Genomic DNA, 24,124 nt, shown 5'->3' on the forward strand with positions numbered 1-24,124 from the left:
GCATAATTTGTAGAACCATATAACCTTTTTAACATTTACAAAGAAATATAAGCTACAACCCAGGGCAAGAAAGAGGTAAAAGTGAAAGGTAAACAATAGAACTTAGAGCAGTTATGACATGGCAGTAAGTACCTTTCTAACAGAGACAGATTTAGCGGGGTTAAAGGCCTGCTCTGTGGGATCGAGCCCTTCAATTGTTTCCGTACAGTCTGAGAGGGGAGCATCCTGCAACAGTAAATTGAGTGAACAGAGCAAACCAAGCTCGGGCTTTAGATCATCAGCTTAAAGCATTATGGCATGGGATAAATATCATGCAGAAAAACAGTAAATTGTGATACAGAAGCAATGGCAATGAAGCAACATGCACCGATACACTGACCCCAACTTGAAAAATTCCCTGGCCATGATGATGACTAGTCAAACTGCATAAAAGTACAATAAAAAAAATAATTGGGCTACCTTTTGCATCTCTAAAATCTACTGAGTGAAGTCATTCAGTTCTATGCTTTCTCTGAAAAAGCATACATTATACCTATTTAAAAACTATAAAGGTAAAAGACAGTATCTTCAAATGAATATGTCCTAAAAAGAAAGTTTGCAATAAAGAGCTCATTGCTGATTCAATGTACTGTAGCAATAATGGCTTTGGGCTCAGCAGCTTTTTCAATACAGCTGTGACACAAAGTCTGACTAGTCAAGAGTGGGTTTTTAGCCCATAGAGAAGCAGCCTTGGTGTCTCTCATGCACTGCAACCAGCACCAAAGGCAGTATACTTGCTAATAACATGCTTCCCACTGAGTTTCTGACCCTAAACATGGTTGCAAAGACAGCAAAATGTTACCTCTAAAACTTACCTTATAAACAGTTAACTTCTGCCAATTAAAGAATAATTTCATAGTGATACATTAGGTGACAGCAGGAAGGTACTATAAAGTAACTCTAAGTTTGTATTTAAAGCAGGCTATGTTCTCACCTGCACGAGGCTCCTGTCCACAACAACCCCAGAGAGAACCTGTGACTGTGGACCAGCAGTTTTAATGTCTTGCAGGTTTTGCTCTCGGATCTGTAAACGAAAAAGACATTAATATGAATAACAGAGAGAACATAACTCACCTGCCTGTGTGCACCACCATATGAGCTCCTGCATATGAACCTTGGTCAAGTTGGTTTGGATATACAGTAACTGTTCCATCAATTACCACTGCAGGATACTATTTTATATTTTATTACACATTTGGGGCTACAAGCATCAGTCTCTCAGAAGCTTCCACGGGTAAAAGGTAAAAAGGACCCCTGGACAGTTAAGTCCAGTCAAACTTGACTATAGAGTGTGGCACTCATCTCGCTTCAGGCCGAGGGAGACGGCGCTTGCCGCAGACAGTTTTCTGGGTCATGTGGCCAGAGTGACTGAACAGCCTCTAGGATCCTGCACTAAACCCCAAATTTAGTGACTGCAAATTGGCAGATTTCTTTCTTTCCATAGGCTTAGTTTGAATACATTGTTCTTCGTTTGCAAAAGGAAGAGGATCTTTCGAGCAATGCAAGCGAGTATGTTCACTGCTACACCAACAACAATAAGCCGATTGCATCAAAAATTCCAAAGCTCAATTCTCAGAAATAGTCCACACACACAATATCTACCTACCTTTCTAAAATGCAAAATTATGACTATAGGGACAGTGGGGGGGCCCAACATGGTTAGCTTCTTAAATATGCATTCCAAAGTAATCAGGGTTGACTTGGAAAGTCAAGGAAGTATGAAGACATGAACAGGGTGTGGGAGGGAGGGGGGCATGCTCTGTGGGGTTGTTTGAAAAACCAATCATTATCTAAGCAATATATCTGGCACACTTTATATATGCCAGCCTTCCCCAACCTGGAGCCCTCCAGAGGTTTTGGACTCCAACATCAGCCCTAGCTAATGGTCAACAATCCAAACTACCAGTACGGGACCAGATTAATAGCCGCTGTGCTATTCTGACCAGTTCTTGCCAACTTGATGAAAGGGATATGAGACTGTAATAAGTAACTTACATGCCATATTTGCTAAACAAGCTGAATAGTCAAATCCCACATAGGAGAAATGTTTCTTCTAATTAGCTCACATATTTTTAAGGCATTTTGTCTTTATTTTTGATTCTCTTGAGATTTCAACTACGATATATGCGTACGTTCAATGTGGACTATAAAAAACATTCAGAGATTACAAATAGATTGCCAGTACAAACCTTGTTCCTCATTTCTTGGACTTCCTTTGGGTTAGTGTTCAATGGAACAAATAGATTTTGGACAGCAGAGGTGGCAGTTCTATGTCCATCCTCTTTAGTCCACTGTAATATCAAGAACAATTACATAAAATCAAAATTGCTGTAATGGCTAGAACATTCATAGCAGCAAGTTTACAGCACAGTAAATCATGCATATACAGAACTGAGAAATGAATCAATGACTGCATTCCAGTATTTGTAAGGACATAACCATCTCTCAGCTTTGAAACAGCTGTTAAGCTGGGTTTTTTTTGTAATTCAGAGCAAATATTTTTTAAAAAAACTAAATATGAAAAGGAGTCAAGTATATCACAAGGTCCTGAAAAATGCGTCAAAATATCTTGATTATTCTGATTGTCTGTATTAACTTAAGAATATTCCAATAAATGTGAACTAGCTAAAAATGTTACTTTGCTATTTGTATTAACCACAGAAGGCTGCAATTCCTGAGAGTAAGTCTAACCATACTCAAGTCCCATCTGCACTACACATTTAAAGCTGTATCATACTACTTTCAAGAGTTATGGCTTCCTCCCAAGAATCATGGGAAGTGTAGTTTGCTAAGAGTTGTTAGAGGCCACCTATTCCCCTTCCAGAGCTGCAGGTTCCAGAGTTCCCTGGGAAAAGTGATTGACTGTTAAAGCACTCTGGAAACTGTAACAAACTCTAGTTCCCAGGATTCTTCGGGAGAAACCATAGCTGTTTAAAGTGGCATGATCCTGCTTTAAATGTATGGTGCAGATGGAGGCTCAGTACAGGACTGAGCCATTAAAATATAAATCTATCAACAATGCCAAACTTCCTCAACTGTCTTTTAATTTCCACATCATTGATTCACTTCCCTGATATTTAGACACATCAAAGCCAACAGAAAGCACAAGATGACAGGAATATGAAAAGCAATGTGATGTCAATAACCAGGTTGAGTGAACGATTCTGTACTATGAGGAAAGAGTGGGCATCACCAAAGTTTGGATTCAAAACAAAACTCAATGTAGTTTTCAGAATTGTTTTTGCACAGGCAAATAGATGGATCAGCCTAAGGAAGGAGTTTGGTGATGTCAAAATATTTTGTATAAAGCTTACAGATTCAAAGATTACAAAAAATAAAAAATAAAAACCCATACACAAAGCACTTCCATGATTTCTTTACAAAAGGTTGTTTCATATGGTCAGTACATTTAGTATGCTGGAAGGGGACTTTGTGCCACACTGATCTTTTCAAATGCTCAGTCTCATAAATTATACACCAATTATTGCACAGAAAATGTACTGAACACTTAAACAAACCTGTTTAAAGATGCTGATTCCCCCCAAATAATTTTAAGACGAAAGATAGCCAGAAATAGAACTCTTTAAAAAAAGCAACAGAATTTTAAAAATGTTTTGCAAGTATGAAGTAAAAAAATGGAATGAACATGGAGCTATGGATACTCACTGATTCTTATCTTTTCACATAAAAATAACTCCAGGTTTTTATTAAAGATATTTAACAACAGTATTAAGAACCTTAGTATAACTGGTACTTTAAAAATATTTAAGAGCATTAAAAATCAAATACACAAACTGAGTAAGATCACATTGTTCTAGCAAAATATTAAAACAAGTTTATAGTTTCAAGTGATTCTTCCATTTTATACTTATTTCAGATATTCACTTCATTACATGTGTTCAAAAGACACAAACTCTCATCAATATTTTTACAACATAGGGCACTAACTCTTTCTAGAATAAAAGAAGGGTTCGACAGTGCTAGATATAGTATAGCAAAAGGGGAGGGAGTCACCACACAAAGAATCTCTCCTTTGGATTCCATTTTCTCCGTGGATTTTTAGATGACACTACCTTCACTAAGAGCAACTACATTCCCCATTAATCATTCTGAAAGGGAGAAAAAAGCAACCGAGATTTAGGGGGTTTTCCACTGAAAGCAAATGAAAGTATTCAAAGGAGAACAGGAGAAAGTTAACAACTTTTGAACAGTATGATTTTTCATGCTTGACACTGATCTGTACTACCACTAGAATGGCTATGAAGGACTCTATGTTCTTGTCTCAAGTTCCTACATTGTCAGCTATGTATCAATTAGCCACGTTAAAGCCGCCATCATGCACAAAATCTGGATTTTAGAATAGAATAGTATACACTATCACAATAAGCATTTCCAAACAGCTATCCACACGATAGCATTTGAAAACCTTTAGTCAAGACTGAAGTGCATATTTTAACTTTGTAAACAGCAATGTTAAACGAAGTTTCCCGAACAGTGCCTGGTGGTTGCCTGAGCTGCACTTTAGTCATGCCACACCCAGCTGGTACTAGAGGAAAGATTTTCAAATTATGGCCATCTACTTACATGCAACAATTCATGCAGAAGGCTGTGAACACTGGGAGGCTTTAGGGCGGACAGAAGCATAGTGGGTAGAGCAGCAAAAGAGGTCAATTTATTAGGAAGCAAAAGTGCTGAAGAGGAAATTAAAGCCTGTGGTGTTAAAACTCTAGTCATTTTTGGTAATCCACTGATCATATAAAAGGCAGTTCAATACGATCCAAATCAGGCCCACAGATTTAACTAAAATGTGGTAACTGGCCAAGTACTTAAAACAAATACCACAAACTATGAGAAGGCAGCCAGGATACAGATTTGTAGACCAGCTAATGTCTGTTGAGGAGTGTTCATAATTTAGACAAAAATTAAAAAAATACTAATTCACTTTAAGTTTTAACTAGGCTATTTTCCAGAAAGTACGGCCAAAACTTCCCTGATAAAAAAAAAAAAACCATTTAAGTAACTCGAATATATAAAACAGAGCCAATAAGACATTGGCTTGTTCATTTATTGCTGGCTTAGCAGTCTTAAATGTATAGCTCTCTGCACCCTTCCATTCAAGTTGCAATGAGAATGCAGGTTTATATTTCATTACTAGAGCATATTAGAAATGAATGTTTCAAGTGAAGCCAGATTAGACAGTCAGGAAAGAGGGAGGAGATAATGTTGCATTTTATTCCCAAAGCCTCACAGTGCCTGCCACCCAAAGTTGCTCTACATCATCTAACTATGAACAGTAAGGTAGGCACAGACCAAGCAGTTGGTAATACAGCTTGGCACGCAGACACCGGACGAGAGAGACTGCAGCAAGGGTTTCACGTGATCGTGTGTAATGTTCGTCCACACCTTAGTCTTCGACTTGGGGCTGCCGCCATTCTGCCCTTCTTCAGAAGCATCATCTCCTCGGCCAGAATTCAGCCACCTTGTCTTCTCTCGCTGCTGTTTCTGAAAACTATGCCGCAGAGGAGAGCAAGTGCCCGAGTCCCCATCGCTAGCAAAAGAATACCCCGTGACACTAGCAGGGATCTCCACGTCACTGTATTTTTTAGATTTCTCTCTCAAAGCAGGGCATCGATAGGGATAGCCAGTTCTGTAACCCTAAGGAAACACCATAGCAGAATGCTGTCAACATGGCCTCAAAACCTACCCATTAAGCAAATTTACTGACAGCTATTATGGAAACATTTATATCATGCATGCCAAGTTCTGCCCTTGAATAGCTTTGCCATTTTGGTGATCTGAGTTCACACAAATACATCAAATTACTAAACGTGCTTTGAAGCACTTTAATTATATTGGCATGCCCATGAATCAGGATTTAATTATATTGGCATGCCCATGAATCAGGATTATGTCAGTCCAAAAGCTCCTTTGCACAAAACAAGTACATTTTGCATTTAAGAGTAATAAATATGAACTAGAACGTATGTCGTATGTCCAAGTCTCAGTTCTTCTCTTCTATGATGTAAAAACACAAGGCATCCAAGTGACCACTAGTAAACTGGGCAATGCCAACTGGGGAAAAAAAGGGATCAGGAGGAGGCTGGGACTATCAGACTCCGTTAAAGAACACAGAATGAGAATTTGAAGGTCAGTCCGTCTCCACTTGTGCCTGCCCACCTTCAGTAGAAACTCTTCTCCAGATGCGCCTGTCACCTGAGGTGCAGTAGGTGGTTACCACAGAAAAGGGCCTCTTTGGTGGTGGCACTCGTAATTATTATTTACTTACATACCATAACCAGTGTGCATTACCGAAACCTCCCACTAGGGAAGTTCACCTGGTGTGTATGCTAATGCCATTTCAGAAACAGGAGGAAACCGTATTCCTTGAAGCTTGTTTTAATTTAATCTGGTTTATTTTTTTCCTCTTTTAGAATTATATTGCTTTGGTTCTATTCTGTTTTTAAAAAATCACCCTGGAATATTGTTTGAAGGGTGTGTTAAGACATTTAAAAATCCCATAAATAATAATAATGCTGAATAACTGCAAGTCTACAGCAATTTTGTTTTGTTCTTGCTATAAAGGAGGTCAGGGTACCGTTGAGGACTAGCCTCTTGACAGCTGCCATTGGAAATGGAGCTCCACAACCTACTCCTGGCATTCTTAGAAAGTGCTTTTCTTCCTAGCCTTATTTGTCCTTTAATTATGTACATTGTCTAAACAGAACCGAAACCCTTGAGACCATTAGCATGTGTTACAAGATCTTTCTGATATAAAAAAATCAGTTGAATAGTAGATTTTCTCTTACCAAATTATCAAGCATTCGCATAAGAGCTTCAAATTCCTGCTCTCCAGTCTGCCATTTTAGGTAAGATGTTGTCCCCTCCCCTGCTAGAGGCTCATGACCACGAGACTTAGCCTTGTATTTTCCAGGGTCCAAGAGCACTAAGTTGTCTGCCCCCCCTGCACTGGCCAGAGTACGTACCTTAAAATAATCAAAACAGATAAACGTTTCTGTGATAATGAATAAATCAAACATATTTCAATGTCTAATCAATAATTACGCTAAATGTTTCATTACAATGTCTCTAATCAAAGTGCCATTTAATAATAGCAATAATACATTTTTATTTATATGCCACATCTGGCTGGGTTTTAAAGATAAAACTACTAATTCAATAAATTTAATTCAACATTACCATTCACTTACAGTGCTAAAATAAAAACCTGCCATATAGTTTCAGCAAATAAATCTTTTCATTACACTGTCTGCTATTCACATTACCAGCCTGAGTTTTTTTAAACCTGATGAAGATAAATAAATAATAACGAGATTCAAAAATAAAATAAAAACAATCTAGCATGCTTACTTGGATCTCACAAGCAACAACCAAATTATGCATATAGTAGAAAGCCTCTTCCACGCTTTCTCCAGCTGATACCAAACCATGATTTCTGAGTATGAGAACCTTGGAGAGGAGATAAAGAAAGGAAGTGTTGCACAAGTAAGAAGAAAAACCAAAATAGACTTTCTGCTTGCCTTTTGCGCCTTAGATGATGTTTGGACACTGACCTTGCTTTTGGGGCCCAGATTCTTCTGAATCAACACTTTCTCCTCCTCATCTACAAGAATCCCATGGTAATCATGATAGGTTACTTCCCCAAGGGACAGTGCCTCTGGAGAGATTGGCAAGAGACCACTTTTCATCGCTGACACCTAAGAATATGACAACAGGTTTCATAAATAGATATTTATGAAGAAAAAGAAATTCTTGGCAGAAGGATGACAGTATGGAGAAAGGCCCCTCTTTCAGGGCTAGGAAGGCAGTCTCCAAATTTCACTGCCAGAGGAGGCACTCCTCTCATCAACCCCTAAACCAGGTTTGGGGAATCTTCGGCCCTCCAGATGTTGATGAACTACAACTCCAAACACCCCTTGCTATTGACCGTACTTACTAGGGTTGATGGGAGTTGTAGTTAACAAAATCTGGAGGGTCAAAGTTCCGCATGCATGCCTGCCTTAGACAAACTCTAAGAATGAACAAAACCTGACCTGAGGCGGCAAAATATGAAACTGAAGTAAGTGGACAACTCCATTTACCAACCTACAGAAAGTTGGTAAGATACCTGCCCTCCAGAATAACAGAAATTAAGCAGTTAGTATAGATTTTCCATTTCTCTCCTCAAATAGAAGAGGACAGCTAACATAGGGATGTCAAAAAGAAATGCATCCCAGGATGTAAACCCTAATTTCATTAACCCTCTAAGACAGACACTTTTGGAGTGCATAGTCCTCTGCAGAACACAACTTCCAAAGGCCCCACTGGATGAAGCAAATGTGTCAATTTTCCCCAGAAGGCTGTTGTGGTGAAGATTAGGGTAATCCGTTCTTTCAGGTAATGTGCAACAGAAGCCACAGAAACCTTCCCACCCAAGACTGACCAAGAAGACATAGCGCCCTATGCTGGGTGACGCAGTCTTGTCCTTCCTACACAGTATTTTCAAGTTTATCTCCAGAGTAAATGCAAAGAATTTTAAATATGAAAATTTATTTCTCTGAGATACATTTAAGGTTTCTTTTCTCTATTTTAGAAAGCTTTGTAATTTCTACCCCTCAACAGTGAGTCCTTTTGGTTACAGGGCATGCAATGCCCCGACTTTTCTGGATTGGGAAATAAGAACCACACATGTTCTTTCTCCTCCTGGACTGGTGCAGTGCAGAAGAAGAAGAAGAAGAAGAAGAAGAGTTTGGCTTTGATATCCCGCTTTTCACTACCCAAAGGAGTCTCAAAGCGGCTAACATTCTCCTTTCCCTTCCTCCCCCCCAACAAACACTCTGTGAGGTGAGTGGGGCTGAGAGACTTCAAAGAAGTGTGACTAGCCCAAGGTCACCCAGCAGCTGCATGTGGAGGAGTGGAGACACAAACCCGGTTCCCCAGATTACGAGTACTTTACACGAAATTTCCCCACCACTACACAGCTAGAGGAAGAAGGAACTTCTTACCGCTGCTCCTGCCGGTGTGTGAATATGAACGATGCACTTAATGTCAGGTCGAGCTGCATAAATAGCCGAGTGCAATGTGAAGCCAGCCTGATTAACTCCCAAATTAGTGCTTCCACGATCAACAACATCACCTTGAATATTTATTTTAACCTGATAACATAAAATAGTATTAATTCTAGAAATGAGCCTACCGTCCTATCGCAGGAGAGAAACAGGCTCAGTATTTTCAAATCCACCTCAATGAAAACAAATGTAAGATGGATACAAAAGCACCAGTCATATCAAATAAGGACAGGAACAAACCAGTTGATCAGTCGCTCACCAGAGAACCCTACGCTCTCTGGCAAGTACCCCCAGGAAGGGGGGGGGCAAGTGGCTTCTTTCTCTTTGCATTGGTCTTTCACAAGGGGTGAAAGCAGCAGGGAGGTGCTGCTGGCAGTTTCTCTTCTTATGGGGAAAACGGCTGGGGGGGGAGTGCCCCTCACTTCCACTGAAAAGGCTTTTACAGGGGTTTATTTTATGTTACTCTTTGAAGGGGTTTACACAAATACATTAGAAACAGTTTGCACTGCAAGTATAGTTCTTTATTGTGGTGGAATGTGGGGGAGGAAAGCGAACACCTAACTTTAATCGTCAAAATATTAGGGGGCCAGATAATGAAAAATCACCACATTCTCCCAATATATCTGAGTGGCTGTGCTGAGCTTGTAGAAAAGTTGGTTAAGATTGGAGGTTTTTTTAAAAAAAATAGGCTCAACATCCATGGAATGACTACAGCCAACTGGAGAATTTGCAGACAGATAATATGCTTTTCAGAATTATTTGCATCTTTACAGGTTTTCACATATTCTTTTATTTGATGATGAACAGTAATCATGCTGAAAGCAGGAATAAAATGTCATTTTTATTCATAACACCTCAAAAATTTGTGCAATTCAACATTAGAAGGGTTTTGCAACTTTTTAGGAGTTCTTACCATTTTTATATTAACACTATTGCAAAGTTTTTTTTTTTTTTTTTAAAAAAAAAGGTTAAAAAAAACATGTCTTAGGCTGCATTCACGCATGGAGTGTGTATTGCGTTAGTGCTTCTGTCCTGACTTCCTAATGCTCTTCTCGCACTGCAGTACCTGTATGTTAAGTAAAAGTGTTTATTGAGTTAAATTCACATGAGTTGGTGATGCTGACTCATGCCCCACAATGCACCTGGCTGAATCTGGTGCCTCTCTCATGTATGTTACTGGACAGATTTGGCAAGCAAGTTTGTGTATAAAAAGGCTCAGGTTACTGCATACAGTGAGCGTCATGGTAAGAGATTGCAGGAACTGAAGTCCATCTGCTGGAACTGTGTATTTCTGCGAAGTCTTTTTGAAGAGATCACATGAGAAGAAGTTGGAGAATTGCCAGACTTCAGAACTCAGAGAATTCAGTCAAGTGGCTCAGGTCTCCGAAAAACTGAACTTAGAACTTGCTAATGGACTTTGGTTCAAAAGGACTTTGAAGTACAGAACCCTCTCTGGGACCAGAGAGAGAAACGCCTTTGTGTAACCTGTATATAGAATGTGTGTGCCAAGTAAAACAACTCTGCTAAGAACAGCTGTTTTGTGTTGAAGAGCTTAACTGCTTTGCTGAAGCTTCTATGGCACACATACAGAGAACAAGATCTATAGGAGGAAGATAAATACACCCCGCATACCACCATGTTGCACTAAATTTCATTCAAGGCAGTAGGTAATGCAGTGTGAAAGGTAGGTAAAAATAATCAGGATTCCACCTCTGCTCAACAGCTGGTGAGCAGTGGTATCAATGCTGGGGTATGTGTGATCAAAAGGGAAAGCTCTTTGCGCAGTATCACACCCACACACCCCAATTCAACCCAACTGTTGAGCAGTTGTGTGCGTTGATGCCCCACAAGCAACTATCTTTTAAGGTAACAGCTTCTGGTGCATCACCCAGAACCTGCAGGATTGCAGCTGATCCTGGGATGGTTAGCTGAGGAAAGCCACTAGTGGAACCTCACCCCTATATCTTGCACGATCACAGCTGTTATGGGGAGCGGGCAATCCTGGGGGGGGGGGAATGAGGCTCAAGGCACAAGGCTTTGCAACCTGCTTTCCTAAATGAAAACCCCTTGCAGAACATCCTGCAGGGCCTCAGTCAGTGCACAGTCCTATACAGAAATTCCAGGCTTGCAAACTGTGTTCTGGAAGCAAGTACACCAAAATGAATGCTGAACCTGTGCCGTATTCTACTAGGTTTCTAAAAGTGGCTTTTATGTAATGTGAAAGCCTGAACATAATGTGCATATTAACATTTAGGGAAATGCCAGTAATGAAATGCTGTGTGAATGCAGCACAAATAATTTACCGGTAAAGCCAGCAGTTTGAGTGGTCTTATTTGCAGTCTAACATACAGGTTCTGGTCTGTGCAAACTAACATCTTGAAAACTTCCAGAACTTTAGAAACCAGGTTCTCACACTTCCCCATTCCTGTGACTGGGGATGGACGGACCCTGAGCTATGTAGGAAAGGATGCAGCATCTGGAACTCAAGTGTTCAGCAAGCAAGAAAAAGGAATGAGTATAATTTACAAGTAAGGTGATCCTAACTCTCTACTTAACTAATTTTGAGAAAGCTCCCAAAAACACAGGTGGTGAGATGCTGTTCAGGCAGTGGTCAAAGGAAGACTACAGGGTAGTAAAGTGCTTACTTGCTCTTACCACATGGGGTCTGCCCACTCAAAGGAAGGGACAAGTGCTAGCTCCTATTTCCTAAAGTGCAAGAATTTTTAGATGCTTCTTTGCACAGGCGCACAACTCACTGATATGACTATATAAATACAAGAAATAGCTTGCAAACTGACTATAGGGAAGAACTTGTTACAAATTCAGCTTCTTTCTTATTAATAATTTATTATTATTATTATTATTATTATTATTATTATTATTATTATTATTTTGCAGATACAGGAAAAAGAAAACATTGTCAAGTCAGCGCATATTAATAATAAAAATTATCCCATCAATCTTGATTTAGACATATATATTAATATAAGCAGTCCATTTGTCCAAATGGATGCCCAAACAAGACGGACAATTATAAGATTAAAAGTTTAAAAATAGAAAGGGCAGAATACCCTTGCACATAAGACATGGAGTGATTAAATACTACAGTCCCAATCCAATGTCAGTTGTGACCAAATTATGTTGATAGCAACTGGCCTTAAATTACTAATGACTAACTTGTTCCATTGCCTTTAATAGTGCTCTGTCACATCTAAATGGAGCTGTATTGTGACCCGATGTTCAGGATTCTGATTTGTTTGAACAAAAGAGTCTTTCACTTACCAGACTGGATGCAGTAACTTCACTATAGAGAAGCCCAAAAGGCACAATGAGAAAGTGTTCCTGCTCTGAATTTACTCTGACCTACAAAAAAGACAAAGGAAAAAAGAATGAAAACTGAGTATATGGAGACAAGGAAACATCGCTTTAAATAACTGATTTACAAAAAAGACAAAATCTAGAAATTGCAAAATGCATATAATTCAAATGCACTGGAAAAAGCCATTATTACACGTAGTAGTAGTATTTAAAACTATATTACCTGCCTTTCACCAACAGCTCTTGGGGCTTGTTACAATCAGAACAGTTAAAACAGATTACAGTTGGGGGAATAGGTTGGGCCCTGACAACACATATCTTAGGTGTGAAAGAGCTATGGTAAAGAGATGTGCCTTCAGCATTCATTTATACAGTATTATACAGCATAAAAACCACATAAAGAAGCCAGATACACCACTGTGCAGAGGGGCTTCAACAACTTAGGTTCTGCCACAGAGAATGATCTCTCCTGGGCCCCCTCCCTCAAGTGAACTTCTGAGAAAGGCAGAACCGCAAGAGGGCCCCCTTTGCTGATCTTAACACCTGGGAGCGTCTGTAAGGAAGGAGGTTGTCTTCCAGATATATGGAGCCTCAGTCATTTAGGGCTTTAAACATGAGTAGGAGCACCTGAAATTAGGCCCAGAAAAGAACTAGGACTTAATGCAACTGTTTTAGAACAGGAGTTATAAGAGTTCTACAAGAAACCTCCGCCAGTAATCTGGTTGCTGCATTTTGGACCAGTTGAGGTTTCAGAATAGCGTTCAAGGGCTGCCCTATGTAGAGTGCATTGCAATAATCCAATCTGGGTGTAGCATGGCGTACTATGACCAAGACATCTCTGTCCAAAAAGGGCAGTAGCTGGTGAACCAGCTGTACCTGGAAATAGCCACTCCTAGCCAATGAGGCCACCAGGGCCTCAAGTGACAATGTTGGATCCAGCAGTATCCCCAAGCTACAAACCTGCTTCTTCCAGGGAAGTGTAACCCCATCTAGAACAGACTGTCTTCCCACCTCCTGGACTTCAGAATTTGGAACACAAGTACATGAAAGAATACAGAGACTTTGTTTTCACGATACATGTTGGAACAGTCAATGCTTTCAGACTCAGACTACAAACATTAGTGAGAGTTTAGACCAGACTTTCCCAACCTGGTGCCCTCCAGATGTTAATTACAGCTCCCATCATATCTAACCATTGGTCACATTGGTCTGGCTAATGGAAGTTGTTGTCTCTGGGCCATAATGCCTATAGCACGGTGACAATTACCAGCTTTGAGAACGAAGGGCAGTGAGATCCATGTGAACTGCTCTTCACTCAATTCATAATTGCTACGAAGTTCTAATGAGAAGTGAAGGGACTTCAGAAGGGTCCAGAACAGACATGTCACTTAATTTTGAACCTATGAACATTCCCAAAGCAGCCACTATTGACATTTATCCTGCAGTCTCAAATCTAATCAGCAAAACTGGTGTGAACAGGAAGAAAAAACCCTTTGCATACAAGAGAACTAACTTCATTCATGAGGCTGCTGACCCAGTTTCCATCTTCCTCTCTACCTCAATGCCAAGTGGCTGGTTAAGAGATTTCACACAGCCTTTTCAGCAGACCACTTCCAGTTTGTAGGAATTGAGGTAATGGCCAAGTTTCAATAAACATGCCCAACCCAGCTCCTTCCTTCACCTGCAGCAATGGACTTAATGAACATGTGGGGGTGAATATGGGCTGTGAATTGGAATTAGAGGACCAGCTCATTCTTCCCCCATCAAAGCAGATGCCTTTTAGCTAGCCTTAAATAAAGAGGAAGAGTACTTCTAACTAAATGAACATTTCTAACATACACATCTACCCCCTGGAATACCCCTGAAAAAAAAGTGTCCAGGGTGGTAGACTTTCACCTCCAGGCAATGGACAGGAGAGATTTCACATAAGTATGAAATAGCCTGGGAGGAAAGACACTGGAGAATGTGACAGATCCTCTAAAGTTACCCCATGTGAGGTAACCCTTGAGCCTTCACCATTGAAGTGTTACATCCCTTTCTTACATTTTACTCTTAGTAAAAGGTGTGGGTCTGTCACTTACTTGGCCCAGAGGATAAGCCAGGCATCCCCAATCTTTGGCCCTCCAGATGTTTTGACTACAACTCCCATCATCCCTGACCACTGGTCCTGTTAGCTAGGGATCATGGGGGTTGTAGGCCAAAACATCTGGAGGGCCGCAGGTTGGGAATGCCTGGGATAAGCCAACAGCAAACAGCATCAAGCATATGGGTAAAGGACTGCAGGCTTATTGTAGTCTGCTCTGTCTGCCCAACCAGGAGAAGCCAAAGGTGGTAAAGACAAAACTGAACTGCAGCCTCCTCTCAAAGCCTTGTTTGTTTCTAGTTGGGACACTGCCTCTATCCATCTCTCTCTGATGTTGGCTTCAGCAGACAGGCCCAAGAAGGGAAAAGTGCCAAACACTTTCCCCATGAATTGCTTCACAAATCACATCTAAGGTATGCTCACAAAAATGTAAAGTGTGAGTAAGACAAATCTGTTTTTGAAAACATGCACATCCTAATATGTTTGGTATTCAGACAGCAGATTTGGGAAAACAATGGTTTGATCAAGAGCAGCCTTTGTGTAAGGACTGCTATTTGTGGAAGGGCTGGCAACCTAGCAAAATTTGCTTCTCACAGAATAGGGAGGATAGGCTATTTTCACCAATTTTCACCTCCTCCATCACTGTTCTGAGGGCTTCAACTGTTAAGAAAAACCACATGACAGAAAATCAGAAGTCTGGAAACCTCTTCACAATTAAGCTTTATAATAAAATACAAGAGTGACTTCAATTCTTACTACAGCTGTAGCTTAATGCTTATTTGGCACGTGAGTAAGCTCATTGTGATGCTATTCATTCTTCTCAAGCATTTATGACATGGGTGCCAATAAATTACTCACAGTATAGACATCTGGAGCACACAGGCCAAATGGTTTCACTTAAGATGTGAAGTTCCAACAGTTATACAGTGGTGCCTCGCTAGACGAAAATAATTCGTTCTGCGAGTATTTTCGTCTAGCGATTTTTTCGTCTAGCGAAGCACCAATGCAAATCGCGGTTTTCGCTAGACGAAAATTTTTTTTTTTTCATCTTGCGAGGCAGCCCCATTGACAAATTCGTCTTGCGGGGCAGCCTTCCGCTAGACAAATGCCTTCGTCTAGTGAGTTTTTCGTCTAGCGAGGCATTCGTCTAGCGGGGCACCACTGTACTAGATTTTACAAGAGATACAGTATATGTCCCACTACTTTGTCAATGGAGCATAAATAATTGCTTCTATCTAAGGAAACAAGGGTAAACTTTTCCAAAATCTTATTTTAGTACAGTGGTGCCTCGCAAGACGAAATTAATTTGTTCCGCGAGTTTTGTCGTATAGAAGAAATTTCGTCTTGCGAAGCACAGTCGGAGGAAGCACGGTTTTACAAAAAAAAAAATCGCAAAACATTTTCGTTTTGTGAGTCTTGGCCATAGGAAAATTCGTCTTGCGAGTCACCCTTTCGTTAGCGAATGCCTTTCGTCTAGCGAGTTTTTTGTCTAACGAGGCATTCGTCTTGCGAGGTACCACTGTATGAAGACTTTTCAAATCTCCTTTTTAATGAGTTAGTTGGGACATATCAGCAGGCAACCAATATTTCCAAATTGCGGTGTTAATTTCCATATTAGCATCTTTACCATTTCATCTGTTCCCTTAACCACAAACAGACAACTTCATAATTTTGCAAAGTGGTGTTAGGGTTATTCTATGGGCACAACTCCAGGACCTAAAACAATTCAATCCCTTCACAGTCACCCATGGTTTATTATAAAATTGGTGTCAACTAGCAGTAAAATCATCACTAGTACAATAGAACTAGAACATTCACCAACTAAGTAATTTTCTTTAACATTATTTGTATATCCCTTAACTGTAAATAAAACTTCTAAACAGATTACAAAAAAAATATACAACATACAATAAAATAGTTAATGAAGGTCAATATTAAAATAAGTTTTTTAAACAGCAAAATAAGGTCTCTGAAAGATCCCAAGAAGCAATGATCTTTTGCCTTCCAGAACATAAATATACACCAACACACGAAGTTATAGAACTGCATGCAGAAACCCATTTCCCTCTCTCCCGCAAATGAAATTAAGACAATTTTCTATTATACCCAGATCCAAAATTAATAAGGTCCACTAGGGGCCAGATAAAGTTTTGTAAGCCGCTTTGAAGTATTTTACAATCAAGCGTTGTATGAAATAATTTAATTAAGTTGTTTCAAACGACTGGACTCCTCCAAAATTGGTTATTCCTAATCTACTCTAAATAACAAAAAAGGAGAAATATAGATATAGATGATTTAATACTCACTGTTATGTGATTGTAAATAAGCTGTGACCACCCAAAGAGGTCAGCTAGTCTGTAGAAGGCTGCCAACTTGCATCTCAACAGTTTCTCGCCCTTGTCATAAGCAATTGAATCTGAACCCCTGAGATCATTCACAGGGGTCACCATGCCAAGACCTGGAGAAAAGGAAAGACATGCCCAATATGGTTTACATCTCTTAATAACATGTCTAAATGGTGTGGCCATACTCTAATTCCAACAGGAGGCTAACACCATAGTCAAGTCAATTCACAATATGAAATCTGAATCCTTTCAGCTGATGCAAGGCACCACACCCGTTTAATGAGGAACTTCTCTTTTAAAACTGAAGTCTACATCTATTCTCTTTCACTGAAGCATAACAAAACCATTCCAGCACTTATTACAACATCTCCTAATTTCCTAATCTTAATACAATAAATTTTTGAAACAAAATGAGAGACAGTTCTCACTAAAAGAGTTGTTTCAAAACTGCTCTGTTTACATTCAAGTTTGGATTAGTCCACCCTTAGTTTTGAATTCCCCAGCTGCAATCCCTATCCACTCCCAAAATATCTGCTGGAACTCACTCATGTTAAGGGCAGCCATTCCACCGTGAGGTGCTGCTGGGTAGACATTTGGAACATTTGTCGTCATGAAATCTGCAATCTGCTGTAAAGCCAGTAGACCTGTTGGGTTCTTTCCTTTCTTAAATTGTTCCTGGATCATCGATTCCAATTCTTCACAAAATGCCTAACAACAGAATAACATGTTAAGACACCGAAATACTGCAGAACCTCAAGCAAATTGGATTCTCTTAATTCCTCCCTTCTAGATCTCTTGTCATTAATGCTTCTCACAGACAGAAGCATCTCTATAGGAAGAATTATTGAGCCTGCTCCTGCTTTTTTTGTTGCATTGTCTGAACAAGGGACTTGAGGCAGAAGAGACAGACACACAAGTTCTTATCAACATTGTGCCCCATATATTACTGTTATTTAAACTTCATATCAGCTTGACTGCATCCTGGGATTGGGCGCTCTCATGGTCAGAAGTGAGGTGTGTGATGTCTGGAAGAGGGCTCCCTTTGTTTAGGGAATTGTTCCTCCAGAGAGGCTCACCTTGTGTTTATTTCACTATATTTTAAAATGCCAAGCAAAGACTTTTTATTCGCTGAAGTTTTTTAACGGTTAACTTTTTATTCTTTTTATTGTTGTTGCCAGTTTTTATCCAAATTTTAAAATTTTGTTAAAAGTTTCTTGTTGTATTTCATTATTATTGCTTAAGCAGCCCTGAGACATATTTCTGCCATCCTTCAATATAAATATTACAAAAATAAATTATACATTTCATAGAGAAGCTTTAACCAACTTATTCTACTGAGAAATACTCTTACTGCAAGCTGGCAGCTCAACACAACTGAGGACAGCTTCACACAGAGCAATTTTACTGCAGAGACCGAATCTGTGTATAACCAATGGGCACAGATACAGGATTAAGAAGTAAAGTTTACATTTCGATTTGGCTATAACTTTGTGCTACAAGAACTTGTGGCTTTCTTCTGTATCACCAGATGCTTTTGTCACAGGGTACTGTGAAACCTATCATTTTCTACATGGAAATTATACTGTACAAGAAAATAATTTTATATAAAGCAGCCTAGAATTGCTGAAATTCCTGATACCTTAATGACACCAGAGCTAAATGGTTTCACTCCCCCCCCCCCAATTTTTTTTGGTTTCAGCAGCAATATACTCAGAAAACATGGGTGCTTGCTGGAATGAGACCATAGCTGGGATTTATTTATGTCATTCACTAGATTTCTTAGTTACCTGGGCATTACACAGCATAAATAAAAAACACAACAGAACTGTAAAATGCAAAATGCAAAAGGCTAGACACTTTCATGAACAGGAAGCCTTTCCCAAGAATATATCATCGTCCACTGTAATAAATCAGCCTGAACTTGATTGAAACCTGGGATTTGGAGGACTCCAAGGCAACAAAAGTACTTGCCACTACAAAAAACAAAGGAGGAGCTCCTGTGTGCCACAAGCATACACAATGTGCCTTAAGACGCTTTGAATTCTGCCACACAACTTAATGCTGCCTTTTTGAGGAAATGTTTTTTTTAAAACTCTGATTTTTTTTGTTAGCTCTCTTTTAAAGTCATTTATCCTAAGTATTTATCCTTACTGGGCTTTGAAGGATCATGGAGACTCTCTTCTTCTGTTCCATCATATTGAAATCCTGGCGAAGGTCAGGAGCCATGTTCCTCTCTCGCAAGTACTCTGGGTTATTTTCATCAACTCTATCAAAATACCTCTCTTTATGAGGGGCTGCTGGAGGTGGCGAGGTTACCACCTCTGCTCTAGATTCACCATTCATAGCACCTTTTCAGTGGTTCTATGGAATAAAAATAAATAAATCAAAAGTATTCCAGTTAATCCATCTGCTAAAGTTTAAATGATTACACTGGCCCCTACCCCTTTTCCCACTATATCCTTCAGTGGACATGGAGAGAAATAAAAGTTGTTGAATAAGGAAGCAAAATCAGAACATAAGCTTGGTGTTAAATTGTTTCTACAGTTCAGAGCCCAGCTCCTGCTCTTGAATTCAGCAGGGCTTCTCTCCTTTCCCTCATTCTTAACTATCAAGTCACAGAGGACACAGCTGAATCTCTATACTGTATTAACTTCGTTAGACCTAGTACCTATTCAGCACTCTAAGTTTTGTGTTTCATATTTTTATGTTGTAACCCGCCCTGTGATGGTTGCCAGCCTTTGAACAAGTCAGGATTCAAAGCCAATTCAAACAGGGATTTAGGATACTACATTGTTCCAAGATTTCCTGAGCAATTCTTTTCATAACTGCTCATTAAGACAATAGAATTGTTCAAATTGGGCAATTAACTTTTATGGGCCTTACAAGGTACTAGTCTTAGATGTCTAAGAGGCACAGAACAGCTGATCCTCCAGAGCAGGGTTTCCAAAACTTGGGTCTCCAGCTGTTTTTGGACTACAGTTCCCATCATCCCTGACCACTGATCCTCCAGCTACCTTGGGATGATGGGAGTTGTAGTCCAAAAACAGCTAGAGACCCAAGTTGGGAAACCCTGCTCCAGAGCATCAGAGATCCTGCTGGCTTCTGCCAAGCAGAAGGTTGAAAGTGTTTTCCTTTGCTGCTGCGTCAGCTCCAGGCTGACACAACAGAGGGGACCAAAGATGGGGCTTCAGATGCCATGGATTCAAAGCCTACACAACACCATAAAATATTGTGCTCCCAGCATAGTCTCCCTGCAGTTAAGAGGCATCAAAAAGGATGAGGAAGGGGGGGGGGTCTGACCACCTTTACCTCACTGGATCTGGCTGGGGAAATCAGTGTTGTGGAAACGGACCTTCATTGTGAATATTTCCTTCCTCTGCAGTTTACTGCAGTGGCAGGAGGCCCATTTTTCTGTATTAACACCTACCTCCCACCAGCACATACCCTAGCTGTGGTGGTAAAGACTTGGACTGACCTAACAAGTCTTATAGAGCAGATAAATATGAAATGTCCAGCTGCCCGAATTCTACTTTGCGGAGACTTCAATGCTTGCATTGGGGATGGCTCAGAAGGAAGCCTAACGTCACGGAGAATAGATCTGGATGACATTTTCCCCTTTACTCGCATTTCCATGGATAAGAAAGTTAACCCTAAAGGATTGAAACTTCCAGAATGGGCTTTTCTGCAACATTTCCTAATATTAAATGGATGGATAAAACATTGCGGCTTACTTCCGGTGGTAGCTTCCAACCTGCTAGGGCAGATCTTGGTCTCTCCAGCACAGCAAGGCTACACACCTCCCACCAGTAGTGCTTCTACCACCCCTCCCCATCAACTTCGGAGGTTGAGGACTCTCCTTAGAACATAGCCACAACGCATTACACACGATTATCAGAGTGCATCAGTATCAGAACAGGGCTTAGAATATGGCTTCTACTTCAGTATTAAGAGTAGTTCACAGTAATCAGTGTTATGTAAAACTATGTTGCTGTTACATTTCAAATGGTGTTTTTTTTGGTTGTTGCATATATATTGGTGGGGGCGAGGGGTTGAACAATTTCTTATTGTCTATCCTTATCATGATTTTATTTCACTGTGTTCTTTCCATTTTGGACATTTGCAGCTAAACTGAAGGGGAAGCTGGCACCAAAACAGGAAGCCAGCAGTCAATAAAAGAAATCAGTTTGTTAGCAGACTGTTCAAAGATCAGAACACGCTCCAATTTAATGAATGGGGTTGGCACCACTGGAGTACTTTGCGAGGATTAATGCAGACAACCCAGTTCTCAAAGCTCTTATACTGGCAGGAATTGCAACAAACAAGCGAAGAAATATGCGGTGCAATTGTTTAAAAGATGACATCTCTGTGTTTTATATCTGGGACTCAGTTAATTACCAATCCTATTTAAGAGGGTCCTTGTAGATGAGGAAGCTGCCATATTAAAATAAAGATGGCAATCCTTACTTTCTTTCTTGGCAGAGAAACCATAGGAAAATTAACATAGGAGGGTGTGAGAAATGAGGAATTATGAACACTTCAGTAATTACTAACAATATTTTTATTTGCATCCTGCCCATCTGACTGGATTGCCCCGGCCACTCAGGCTGCCTTCCGATGTTTTCTAAAAGTCATGTAGTTTTTTGTCTGTGACATCTGATGAGAGGGTGTTCCACAAGGTGGGCACCACAACTGAAAAGGTTCCCTCCCTGGTTCCCCTGTAACTACACTTCTTGCAGTGGGGTAACCTCCAGAAGGCCCTGGGAGCTTGACCTCAGTGTCTGGGCTAAATGATGGGGGTGGAGACGCTCCTTCAGGTATACAGGGCTGAGGCCCTTTAGGGTTTTGAAGGTCAACACCAACACATTGAATTGTGTTCGGAAACGTACTGGGAGCCAATGTAGAACTTTTAGGACTGGTGTCCCAGCGGCTGCTCTCAGTCACCAGTCTAGCAGCCACATTTTGGATTAGTTGTAGATGGTATCATCCACATACTGATGAACAACCAGCCCAAACCCCAATGATCTCTCCCAGTGGTTTCATATAGATATTAAAAACCAAGGGGGAGATGATGGAGCCCTGAGGCACCCCACAAGTGAGCACCCAGGGGTTTGAACACTCATCTCACACCACCCACTTTCTGGACATGGTCCAGGAGGAAGGAGCAGAACCACTGCTTAACAGTGCCCTCAACTCCCAACCTTCTGAGACGATATAGAAGGATACTGTGGTCAATAAATAGCTCTGATTAGAAAATGTAATTGGTCCCTCCAACCTGCCCCCCCACGCTCTTTCAGAGAAACTCCTTAGCTTCCTGCATTTCCAAACCTTTGGAATGTAAGGTAATTAGCGCAACGAATTTTAAAGCCTTACTGATCCACATATTATTGGCTCACTCGTGTTTGCCAGAAATGAAGGAAGTAACTTTCCAGAACAGAGAGGGGCCGTAACCATAGTGACCTTGGCAAGGGCTGTTGTGGATTGCTATCAATGGAGTTTACTCCCACATTAGTGTGCAAAGCGCTGCAGCGTTAAAAGGAATGTGGTGAGGAGTCAACACTTGTGGCCAGGAACGGCTGAAAGAAAATTTTAGAACTGAGAGTCTCAAGTGAAGAAAATCTGGCTACATGACTGAATATCAAACCCAGATTATAAAAAAACCAACAGTTTCCCCAAGACCTATTGGCAGAGAACTACTGTGCTTTAGGCTGAAAAACCGTACTTGACTTACTCCCAGGTAAGTAGATATAAGACTGCAGCTTAAGTGGACTTCAAAGCCTATGAAAATGCACAACAAAAAGACTTAAATTTTTAAATGTGACAAATAATTCCTGCTTCTTAAAAAAAAAACTTGCCATTCTTCCTTCACATTTGCAATGATTGACAGTGAATTAAAATAGATATGTTACTGGACAAAATCCATGCATTAAAAAACTGGAGTTTTAATAAAACTCTTTACCACTAGCCCTGAAAATGTGAAAGAAAAAAGAATATTGAATCACAACTAATTTTGTTTTAAAATATGTTCATATTCATTGAATTAGAAACATCTGAATACATAACTTCATTAAATCGAATGAATGTATATCTATAAAATACATTGGAGGACAACACAATACAGTACCAGTATTGTTGTTGTTCAGTCGTTCAGTCGTGTCCGACTCTTCGTGACCCCATGGACCAGAGCACGCCAGGCACGCCTATCCTTCACTGCCTCTCGCAGTTTGGCCAAACTCATGTTAGTAGCTATATATACAGTACCAGTATATATTAGAAATTAATGGTATAATGCTGGAGATGTTACACACTGAAGATTTCCTCAGCTGGTAGAGGTGTCCGACTCCTAACATAGTTTTCTGGAAAATAACTTTGGGCTTCATTAGCCAAATTATGGACACTACATTTTTTATGAATCCCTGCTATTGTATTAATTGGTTATTTGATGGATTCAGATGTCTAATTAGAACCCTTATTAGTATTTCTACCAATACAATTTGTTTTTCTAAAGTATTTCTGCCATCGCTGCCAGGTGACTCATTGCAATCCTTAATTTTCATCATGGGGGGGGGGGCGAAGAAGCAAAATAGAGGGCAGGTTTGAAAATGGTGGTTCTAAACAGCAGAGGCATGAATAATGGAGAAAATGTAGTGATTTCAAACAATGGCAGAAATGTGAATAGAGTAAGCAGGGGGTGACACTGAGAGTAAAAGTGGGATTGTACCTTCCCACAGTCATGTATTTCACTCTTAGTACATTATGTTGTCTTCAACACGAAATTCCAGATTCAATGAAGTAATTTAGAAAATATTTTATTAACAAGCAAACTTCCATACAAACACAACACCCAGCAACTGAACTTAAACATTCTCTAACTGAACATCCTAACCGGCAGGCCTGTTATTAAGATTCACCTGAAAGATGCAATGAAGTACAGTATATGAGAATTTAGGAGGGGGGGTGCACAAAGGAGGCTACAGAATAGAAGAGAGGCAGAGGCAAAGCAAAGAAATGAAGGCGACCTGTGAGCAAGGCAGAGTTGAAGAAAGCGGGAAGGAGGGGAAGAACCATGTATGAGCTCCCTGGAGGAAGAAGAAGAAGAGTTTGGATTTGATATCCCACTTTATCACTACCCGAAGGAGTCTCAAAGCGGCTAACATTCTCATTTCCCCTCCTCCCCCACAACAAACACTCTGTGAGGTGAGTGGGGCTGAGAGACTTCAAAGAAGTGTAACTAGCCCAAGGTCACCCAGCAGCTGCATGTGGAGGAGCGGAGACAC

General features: G+C 40.3%; 1 protein-coding gene across 8 annotated transcripts in view; it reads right to left on the reverse strand.

The window, feature by feature from the left end:
- The window catches only part of ADD1 (adducin 1), a 47,551-nt gene that overhangs the window by 17,702 nt on the left and 5,725 nt on the right, over nt 1-24,124 (reverse strand). For 2 of the 8 annotated variants that reach the window (XM_033160107.1, XM_033160111.1), the window contains exons 2-13: nt 19,002-19,211; nt 17,396-17,558; nt 16,812-16,963; nt 12,387-12,467; nt 9,042-9,191; nt 7,611-7,754; nt 7,408-7,506; nt 6,846-7,022; nt 5,443-5,694; nt 2,229-2,330; nt 974-1,063; nt 133-225 (exon numbers count right to left, since the gene is read on the reverse strand). In XM_033160107.1, the coding sequence (XP_033015998.1) occupies nt 133-225; nt 974-1,063; nt 2,229-2,330; nt 5,443-5,694; nt 6,846-7,022; nt 7,408-7,506; nt 7,611-7,754; nt 9,042-9,191; nt 12,387-12,467; nt 16,812-16,963; nt 17,396-17,558; nt 19,002-19,193 (1,695 nt within the window). In that variant the 5' untranslated portion in view covers nt 19,194-19,211. Of the gene's footprint in view, nt 1-132; nt 226-973; nt 1,064-2,228; nt 2,331-5,349; nt 5,695-6,845; nt 7,023-7,407; nt 7,507-7,610; nt 7,755-9,041; nt 9,192-12,386; nt 12,468-16,811; nt 16,964-17,395; nt 17,559-19,001; nt 19,212-24,124 lie in introns of all 8 variants that reach the window. The other 6 variants (XM_033160106.1, XM_033160110.1, XM_033160109.1 and 3 more) reach the window with 3 other exon arrangements.

This window comes from Lacerta agilis, chromosome 9 (assembly GCF_009819535.1).
Source record: "Lacerta agilis isolate rLacAgi1 chromosome 9, rLacAgi1.pri, whole genome shotgun sequence".
Lineage (NCBI taxonomy): Eukaryota > Metazoa > Chordata > Lepidosauria > Squamata > Lacertidae > Lacerta > Lacerta agilis.